The following is a 10,575-nucleotide window of genomic DNA, read 5'->3' as shown; positions in this document are numbered from 1 at the left end:
CAGATATCACTGGATAGCCCAGGAAGTCCTCTAAAGAGCACAAAAGTTTTGTCCTTTTGTACTATTTTGTATCTTAAATAAAGCTTTGAAAGTGATGGCCTCTACAGAGGACAAAAATGCATTGTTGGGTCTTGGGGTGAGACCAAACAAAGTTTTTATACCAACTTTGGTCTACAGCATATACGTGCTATCTACTCTGCAAGGCCGCTCAAAAGTAGGTTGCTGAGAAACAGTTTGACTGTTCTTGTAACTGGACTGCGTTGTTCTCTTTCTGCTTTACAAGTTTCAACCACAGCTTCCTGGAAACAGCAGACTGACGTTTTATTACAAACCCTGAGAGCTGTGAACTCACAGCATGCAGCCTGCTCGTTGTACCGACAGTCTCTAAAAGTAGTATGGGAGGTTGAGCCTTTGGTTACCAGACTCCTCTTCTTAGGAATCAACTCCCAGTCAGGGTCCAGGAGGCAGACACTCTGTCTACTTTTAAGCTTTACATTAATATCCTGTTTCTCTATATGTATATCTTGCTGAATGCTGCAAAGAGCTGGACTTATGGTGGGTTAAGAAGACTCCCTATGATGGTTTGAGCTGGTCCAGGCCTGATCCAGCTCTAAACCTAAGCTTAATCCTAAAGGAAAGTTTATAGCAGAGGAAGTGTCTGCCTCCTGGACCATGAGGAGTAGATGATTCAAAGACAGGAAACCAAACAACTGAAGGCTCCACCTCCCATACTACTTTTAGAAAGTGGGTCTTTGTTGAAAAAAAAGAAAGAAAGAAAGAAAGAAACATTTACTTGAACTTTTGTTCATGTGGAGTTGAAGTAAGTTGAGTATTGAAGTTTGGAAAGTTTTATCTTTCTATCTACAAATAACGGTAAAAGCCAAAAGACATTTCTTGTAGGAGAAATATTTCCTGGTTCCTGATTCTTACTCTACCTGCCCCTGACTTCATGAAGTCTGGATTTAAGACTCAAAGCTACGTATGCACCCATGATTCAGCAAAAATAACCCTTTTATGTGCCTGATCATGTTTTTTAAAAGTTTTTAAAAAAGATTATCTGCTGATTATTTTAAAAGGACTGAATATTTACATCCTTCTTTGAGCCAAGAAAGAAACATCTGGAGCTGAGAAAAAGTGTTTGACTGTGCTAACAAGCCAGTGCTAAACTGTATTCACACGGTCCTTTAATGAGGAACTAGGAAGCAGGAAATGTTTCTCTAAAAATGTCCTGTGGTGTTTACTGTAATGTCTGAGAGGCACGATGAGATTTCCAGCAGCAGTAAGTCAGGACTTTTTTCTAAGCTCATCAAGTTTTATAATCACTGCGATCAGAACACCATCAGTTCTTAAAAAAGTCAGAGGTTTGTAAATTCAGAAATTCCACCTTTCGACACTTCTGGCTGAGTGACTGTGACACACTTCCTGTTTACATGTTCCTCCTCAGTGGGAGGGAAAAATCTGTTTAAATCCAGACTGATGATGGTTGTCTGTGTCTGTCCCACAGCAGACGGATGTGTCCACCTACTCTCAGTCAACTGAAACTATGAGTTACTTTGATTGGCTGTGCCCTGGTCTCAAAGTTTCCCTCATTTTTAAAAAACATTTCAAACTCATTTTCTGGGCCTCCACCTACTCTCAATCCCATGTTTCCTGTCTCTCTTCTGCTCTCACTCCCTCTTCCTGTCAGCGAGGGAAAAATAACCCACGGAATTACAGAGAAAAAAAACTGAATTCATGCCAACTCAGAGTCTAGACCAGTATTTTCTCCCATAAGTAAGCTGTGAGACAAAACATCCATGTGAATAACAATGAAATCAGGTGACTCAAGAGAGTTTACTGCTGCAAGTTTATTTATTTCACTTGATTGAATCAATTTTTCAAACATATCCTGAAATCGGATTTTTTCAAATGAGGTATTTTTTCATCCAGCAGTTCAGAAATCAGACACCTTTTTAGATTATAAAATGGCATTGTTACCACTACACCAGGTTATACTTAAATAAACCAGCGTCGACTATTGAAAAGCTCTACGACTGTGAGATCATGGCATTTTTAAAATAATGTGCAACTCTTTACCACCATGTGATTTATAACAAGGGATCACTGAAAAATAAGCAAAATAGTCATCAAACAACTGCAAAACTGAAAATAATGAATACATATAACATTTGAACATTTTTTAACACCACATCAAGAAATGCACAAAATCATTAAATCAAAGAAGGCAAACATAAAGATCACTTAACTTGACAAACTTTAGTCAAAGTGTTAAAATCCAAAGCGGCCATAACATTGACCATGACAGGCTAAAGAGTAAATGTTTTCACAGTAGGCTTATCCCGCAGAGTTTTTTTTTCATTCATTTTTTTTTTATTTTGAAGTCGATAATTTAAAAGTAGAAGCATCAAGAAGCAGTAGAATATTTTTGTACTTTTCCCTTTGAATCAGGATCCTCTATGCTACATTTCATTGTTGTACGACTTAATGCGCTGTAGAATCAACTTCATTTATTGCTTCACATCAGAGTGCCACATGTGCAGTCTTTTTTTTTTTTTTTCTTAAATAGGGTTTCTGTGTCCCCCACGACTGAACAGCCTTTATCTCAACATGTTAAAGAAAAGTCACTCGTCCATACAAAACTTCAAACTTTAGAGGCAAGCTTTCTGACCAGACAACATTTTACATAGTGGTACATATTTAAATGGTGAGCCATTTAGCGGAGGATGAGGGCCACAGAATCAAAAAATACATTAACAACAAGATGAGAAGCATGAATTTTTAGTCTCACGAGATTAAGCTCGTAACTCAATGACTTAAATCTTGTTAAGTTTTTCAAATTAGATTTTACTTTGAAACATTACGACTTTGAAATATTAGAAGTTTATTCTTGTAAGAATAGATTACAATTCATAAACATTGTGGTAACAATAGATCATAAATATAAGGACCTTACTTTTGTAAAATTTAATTTCATGACTTAAAAAAAAAAAATTATGTTACAAATTTACTCTAGAAATCTTAATTTTCTGTTTACTTCTTTTCACTCTGGCCATAATGCCCAATGTGGAACCAATGAAAAGACAAATCTGCTTTTTATCCAAGACTTAAGTTTGTTAGCACAAACCTGCTCTATCAAGCTAAAGTTAGCATGCTAAGATGCTGCAGACGTTTTTTTCTTACTTTTACTAAAGTAAATGTGTTAACCACGTGTGCCTGAAGTTGCTGTGTTGCAGCAGTTTCACAGTGCAACCTAAAGTGAAAGTGACCCCCTCTTACACCTCTCTGCAAAGTGATGTTTCAGACAGAACTAAAGGTGTAAATACCTCTTCTGGCTCTCAGTTTCTCTTTAAGGCATCAGTTCACACTTAGGTGAGTTTAGAAAGACATTCAAAGCATTTTTTTTGTTATCATAACGATGCCACATGAGGAATCATTTAGAAAATTAGCTGTATACAAGAACACACAAATGATAAAAACAACCACAACCTAAATTTAAAAAAATTAGACCATAAAAATGAATAAATGAAAAAAGAACAAAAAAAATGAGTAAAATCTTTCAATCAATATAGGAGATAAATGTTAGAAACATATATGGGTAAATACTGTGTGCACAAAATATAGCGTCCGCACCAAAGACTGGGTTTTAACATTGATTCTGTGGAGGGTTTAGCAGCTTTTCTTCTTCTTGTATTTGTATTTGAACTGTTGAATGTTTTCCACAGCTGACACCGTGCAGCATTTCTATAACTACAGAATTTAATTTATGCAACAGAGTCTACAGCATGTATCAAAATCCCCACACACACATCTGTTTTGTTTCCAAATAATTAAAGCTCTCAAACACTCCATTCCTTCGCCTGTAGAGTCTGCAACGCTAAGGCGAGATGAGGCTTATGCGTGGTTACCGTTCTGTTACGGTTTTGTTTTTTTCCTGTGTGGTTGTGCTGTGACATTCTCAGACTCAGAAATGCAGAAATGAGATGTGGAGGACGACACTCGAGAAAGACGTCGTCAGCGGCCCACACGGGGAAGTCTAAACATTAAAGTGGAAAACTCTGCGTAAAATTTTAGAAGAATGTCAGTGGGGTGAACTTCTGTTCAGGGTAAATTCATGACCGAGGCGTTTCATGACGCTGATCCTGGCCTGATGAATTCATCTCTGTCTAAAGTAGAAATAATGTTTATGAGCTTTACATGTTTACAGTAAAGCTCGTCTGTTTTTACTCCACACAGTGTCAGTGGAGTTTCTGTTGAGAGTTATGTGGTTCAACTGTTGTGTTCCTGGAACTGTTTTTATATTACTGATACAAATATCTTGCTTATTCACATTTTTCAAGTTGGTTCTGTTGATGCTAAGATCTTAACGTTTTTTAGTTTTCTATTTGAAAGTCTACTTTCGGTAGATATTTTCTGTTGATTGATGAAACAACCAATGACTATTTTAGTTTCCTTCTTCAGACAATTTAAGACCACTTCCTGTAAGGCTCTGCGTTGGTGTGTTTTGAATTAGAATCATGTTGTAATATACAATATATGATGAAAACATAGATAGCTTTTCCAGCTTGCTTGAAGTGGGCTTGTATGAAGGACATGTCACTAGTTATTCTATCAGCCAAAGCGGATGCCCATCAGCTCAGCTACTACACTGAAGAAAAGCTAAGATTAACAGCACACAAACACTACACTTTCCATCAGGCACAACCAGGCCTGCCCCGTTATTTAGCAAATTTAGAGAAACTCTGACCCGAGCACTCATCTCACTTTGAATGTACGCTCACTGCAAATTGGTTCAGCGCTCGACTTAATCAGAAAGCCTGTTCAGACCTGAAGTTCCTCTTCAAAGAAACTAAAATCCAACCAAACTAGATAATCAGTGGTTGTAACATCCCCGACGACATGTGGTTTGTAGCTGACATTCGTGGAAATCTTGATGAGCCGGTTAAAGTGCTCACCAAACAGCGTCCAGTGCCTTTTGTAAAGTCAAAGTTTGTGACAGACTTCCTTTAATAATCAGGAGTTACATCAGAAAACCAGCAAAGCTGAAGTTCATACTGAAACTCTTCGGCTATCCTGGTTTTTATTGCATAATGACACTAACCATTCTTTGAATAATATGGTTAAATGACCAAAACATACTGTGCTGGCTGCTGAAGAGGAAGACTGAGCTGAAATAACAAACTCTGCGCACTTCACTGTGACCAACAGGTCAGCTGAGGCATCTGGATCTTAGCATACAGCAAAACTGAGACGCAAAAATGTTGGAATTCATATTATGTCAGCGACATGTTCGTCCTGGATGGGATTAGCAGGTCAGCGAGACTGTTCTGCATCAGAAAAAGTGCAAAAGCAAACTGGCTGAAGTAAAGCGCTGAAAGAATTCTTAGTAGAGCGCACATTTAAACTGAGACTAGGTCTTGGGTCGGAGTCTCATAAAAGTCACCGAAAAACAAGGTAGACTTTGCAGGAATCTGCAGCAGATTCTCAGTTAAAGGGGTAGAGCTGACAGATGTTCGTCTTTTTTGTAAAACAGTTACTACTTTAAGATTTCAGAACACGGCTGGAATTATTCTCCTAAAAATGTGTCTATAACTTTGTAATGTTACGACTGTAGACAAAGTTAACAAAGTTAACCTCGTAACACTACGACTTTAAACTTCGTAAAATTACGATTTTAAACTTTGTAACACTACGACTTTAACTTCGTAAAATTACGATTTTAAACTTTGTAACACTACGACTTTAACTTCGTAACACTACATACACCTGTTGTGGCTGATAGGATAACTTGACATGTAACTCATACAACCCCACTTTAAAAAAACGTGAAACAATCCTTTTAAGGTAACATGAAGGCGGATAGATATACTGTATATTTTATATAAGCCATTATAGTTTTTTGTACACAGAGTGCACAAATTACAAAGGTGTATGTATGAATAAATATATATAAATAATAATCAGATTATTTTATAAAAATATAAGTTCCTACATTTTCTTTAAACTCAGAGAGTGTCACACAAGGACGATTACCAAACTCTTTATCACAAGAGCGGAGATGTTATCCTACTTTAATCAAAGCAGGTTAAGCTCACAGCAGCTTTATGTTAGCATATGTGGTTAAATATATATGATATTGCTAGTAAATAGTAGACATAAGCAGAATAAGAGTGAAGAGTTTGTTTCTATAGAGCAGGGTTTGACATGGTAACGCCTCCGTCCATCGGGTGCTAATATTTAGATTTATTCACTTAAATGAAAGCACATAACCAACACAGATCTGTCCTCATGTGACACTCCCCTGAACATCAAACTGATGCTCTCTACTTTAATATAGATATATATATTATAGATCACAGTTTGTGATCGATTATATATAATAATATTTATATAATAAATTGTATTATATATATAATAGTTATATTTCTGCTTCCATGTTGTTTGGGTGTTTCTTCCACAGAATACACGTTACAAGCCAGTGAGGTCTACGATAGCCTTGATGAAAATCGTATCATCTCTAAGGTATGAGCTCTTGCCGGCCAGCTTAGCCAGAGGGCAGAAAAGCGGGCAGCCGCTGGCGATGTTCATCTCGCTGATCGGCCTCTGGAAGGAGCTGGAGGTGACGTCAGGCCGGAAAGCATCGATAATATGCTCCCTGTTGTTCTGATCCAAGAGCATGAGTGTCACCTGGGGGGAGAAACAGAGGAGCTTGTATTAGTGCCGTTTCTTGTGGCAACCAACTAGTAAAAACGTTTCCTCAGAAGTCGTCTCACCTTCTGACTGAACGGCCACTTGAGCAGCGCGTCGCACTTTCCTCTCATGACAACGAAAAACAGCGAAAGGTGAGTTCCTCGGCCCGTTCCGTCGCCGTTCAGGTACAGTCTCAGGCACATTTTGTATCCGTATTTGCTGGAGTAGAAGGCTGTGAGGAAAGAGGCCACATCCAGAATGTAAGCAGGACACAAATACTCCCTGAAGATCAACAAGGGCATAGTGAAGAGGAATTCCCCTCATTTCCTGCAATTCCTACACGCCACGAGTACAGATCATATGACCAAAATGTCTGTGGCTGACTTAGATTTAGAAATGAGAGGCAGGAAGATCCCTTTTCTTTGTTTGTCTTAATATGATCAATTCTATCTTTACTTTCCCTTTGCTTCTCCCCTCTCCTCTTACTGGTGGATTTGACCCTGAACTGCTCCTCTTTTCTTATTTATCTCAGTTTAATTTGCTTCATCTGATCATTTTCTATCAATACAATCAAAGACATGTTTTTTCTTTGTTTGCTTGATGTGCTAAAAGAGCTTAGCTCAAACTGGACATGTGAAATGCATGATGGGTAACCCGTGAATCAATCATCTCACCCGGGGAGAACATGGCCGGTGCTTTCCCAGCCACAGCGTCCTGTCTGCGGCGAGAGAAGTCCGAGATTTTCCAGACAAATATCCCGTCATAGGTGCAGAACTGGAGTTCTCGGACCATCTGGTCCCGCTCAGCCAGCTGCAGGTCTCTCATCTGGATCGTCCGCTCTAACTGGTTCACTTTGTTGGAGAGGTTTTCAATTTTGTCCTGATCCAAACGATGTTGATGCGAATAGGCCTCTAATGTGACCGAGCTGCGCTCCACCTCTCGGTTCAGGACACACACAATGTTTTCTAAAGCTTTCACCTGAAGAAGGCAGAAAAAGACACATTCAGACCCTCGATAAACACAGAGTGAATCTATAATCAGGGGTACATTTCAGGTATGCAAAAAAGTGAAAAAAAAGTGCATTATTTCATTTGATTGCAAATTATACATCTGGAATGTACTTAATTCATTAGTAAGCAAGCTTAAGCCCTAATGAATTTTTAAACATTAAAGTTACAAAAAAATTGGGAGCATAGTTTTGTAATTTTGTCAACCATGTTATGGACAAACATTGTGACTATTTTTCAACATAAATCCATATCATACTGAATTTGGAATTATTCAACATTTCTATGCAAGACTACGCTCCCTAGAAATGTCCCTCATCATTTATGTCATAGTTAAGACAAAATTTAAAAGAATTATGGCACAAAAATCACATGTAGCACAGTTGACAGGACAAACCTGTCTCTACACCATTTGATTTTGTGATGGTAACATGATTGACATTTTCTCAATTTTTTGGCTCTTCTGCTAACTGCAGACCTTGAACATGGCAACACCTGACCTCCATCACCTCATATTTCTGTGTGTTTTCTTCACAGTTTTTTTTTTTAACATCTATAGTAAGAAAATTAAAGTGCCCCATGTACAGACAATCATTCTGATGAAATATAGATGAGGAGGAGTTAAAATATGCAACACTTTTTTCAAGGTTCCCACCAAAAAGGATGTGACTAACTGATTTAAGTCATGTGACTTTGGAGTAAACTATTGCTGATTTAAAGGTTTTTTTTCAATGGGTAACGCAGTTGACACTGATTTCTTGGACACACACAAAATGAATTATTTTATCCAAATAAATTATTGAAATAGCTTTTAAAACACCTTTGTTATGTTTTAATGATTATACTTAACAAATAATTACTGAAAATAAAACTCATAAACATGTATTCTAGTGTTAATTATGAAAGGAAAACTTGATATTTGAAAAATTAAGCAGCACAAAAATTACAAATTCCAATAAATGATTTGTATATGTAGCTAAATTAAATATGAAACCTGTTCACTTTCTGTATTAAATAAAGTGAAATATCACCCAAATGACCCACTGTAAAAATGGTCATTGCTTGAAATTAAAACTTAGTAAATTGATAATTATAGGACCACTCCACTGGCAGTAAAGACGGGCTCTACTGATCCACACTCACCTTTTTCTCCAAGTCCACAGAGTGCACAGAGGCTGCAGCTCCAGCGCCCACAGCGACTCCCTCCTCAGGAGACCTGTACAGGCCCAGACCAGAGTCCTCCTGCCACTCTCCAGGACCAGGGTCGGCACGTGTCCGAGCCATGGACATCACCATGGACAGCAGCAGACGCAAGTGCTCCATGGTGCTGCTGTGCTCATGGTCACCAAGCTTCCCATTCTCAATCTGAAAAACACAACAGAGAGTTTTAACTTTAGAAAAGGACCCAAACTGAAAACTTCAAAAACTACCATCAGGTTTTATTACTGCTGGATACCTGAATGATATTCAACTTGACATTCACCTTAACAGGAAACAGGAAACAGAGCCATGAAAGGAACACATCACATATAAAAGTGACTTTCATGTGGAGTTAAACTTTTTATAAGGATCCTGTGAATTGTGTTCCAGCTCAGGAGGGGAACAATGACAGGCTCAGCTGCTGTTTCATAAGACTCTTTCAACAGCTTACATACAAATGTAGGTGTGGTAGGTGTGTCTGTTATCACGAAGCAACAAAAATGACTCCCACTGACCTCAAGCCAAACATTTTAACTGCAGTTATTTCAAAATGGGCCCCACCCATGGACTGTCAGGAAAATACAACATGACAGATGCACTGAAATGTTCCCACAAAGGCTGATTCTGTTCACTTCCTCTAAAAGAGAAGGAAGCAAGGATTGCATTCATATAGACTGCTGTACATACCACAGATTTACAGCCCACTTCACCGAATGGACAGGCACTCTTTGTCTTGGCGCAGGACTTCATGTGGTCAGCAAACTGAAAATAAAAATAAAAAATAAAAATATTAAAATAAAAAACACAGAGGTTTGAAGTTATCAGACAAAATCAGAACAGTTAAGCCAATAATATTCAAAGAAGTCAGACAGAAAATTTAAAACCCAGAGGACACCAGCGTTTTTTGAAACTGCTTGCAACGTACGAATGAAGTATGAAGTATTTACAGCAAACGATTTGAGTGTTTAGATGGTTCTTTTTTGTAGCATCGCTGGGTTTTGGTTTTGAAGGAGCAAAGGTAAATCGCTTCTGTTGCATTGTGATAGAGATGAAGAGTTACCTGTGGGATGGTATCATCTCTGCGACGATAGAGACACGATTCGCAAGCGTTTCTTTCGCATCGCTCGACTGTAAATGAAATAAATCATTAGATGTTGCTGTTGTAGTATTACTGGGTTTCATGTGAACACGCGCTTAGGACCAACCTGAGACATTACGTCAACATGTGCAATCAGCGATGCTATGTGCAATGAAGTAGTAGACATCTGCGTCGGGGCCAAGAGTGAAGTCAGCAATGGCTAAGGCCTTGGCGTCGGAGCCAAGCGCGTAGTAAGCACTGGGTGCTCACAACGTGGAGAGTGAGCATGGAATCGGGCCGGGTTGCAGCGCTGGCTTGGACGCTGAGCGGCAGTACTGGGTGCAGCGATGGTCCCGGGGTCGAGCCTGGAGTAGAGTAGGCAATGGATGAGGCATCGGGGTCGGGGCCGTTCATGAGGTCAACACAGGTTGATGCCAGCACAGGATGCAGCACTGGCCCTGGTAACTGAATGGTGAGCCATAACTGTATGCAATGATGGCCTGGGAGTGGAGTGGAGTCAGCAATGGATGAGGCCTCAGCCTGGAAACCAAGTGGGAGCCCGCACTGCATAAGGCATTGGGCATTTGGTAAACCGTGGAGCCA

General features: G+C 39.0%; 1 protein-coding gene across 3 annotated transcripts in view; it reads right to left on the bottom strand.

Annotated features, from left to right (window-relative positions):
* Positions 1-2,506: 2,506 nt before the first annotated feature.
* traf2b (Tnf receptor-associated factor 2b) overlaps positions 2,507-10,575 on the bottom strand; it is a 23,627-nt gene continuing 15,558 nt past the window's right edge. For all 3 annotated transcript variants that reach the window (XM_074689832.1, XM_074689830.1, XM_074689831.1), the window contains exons 7-11: positions 9,582-9,656; positions 8,838-9,059; positions 7,362-7,665; positions 6,771-6,919; positions 2,507-6,684 (exon numbers count right to left, since the gene is read on the bottom strand). In XM_074689832.1, coding sequence (XP_074545933.1) covers positions 6,466-6,684; positions 6,771-6,919; positions 7,362-7,665; positions 8,838-9,059; positions 9,582-9,656 — 969 coding nt within the window. In that variant the 3' untranslated portion in view covers positions 2,507-6,465. The remainder of the gene's footprint in view (positions 6,685-6,770; positions 6,920-7,361; positions 7,666-8,837; positions 9,060-9,581; positions 9,657-10,575) is intronic.

This window comes from Halichoeres trimaculatus, unplaced genomic scaffold (assembly GCF_033239565.1).
Source record: "Halichoeres trimaculatus isolate MK-OKI-2021-1 unplaced genomic scaffold, fHalTri1.1 fHalTri1_scaffold_16, whole genome shotgun sequence".
Taxonomy (NCBI): domain Eukaryota; kingdom Metazoa; phylum Chordata; class Actinopteri; order Labriformes; family Labridae; genus Halichoeres; species Halichoeres trimaculatus.
This window is presented reverse-complemented; position numbering and strand designations above follow the sequence as displayed.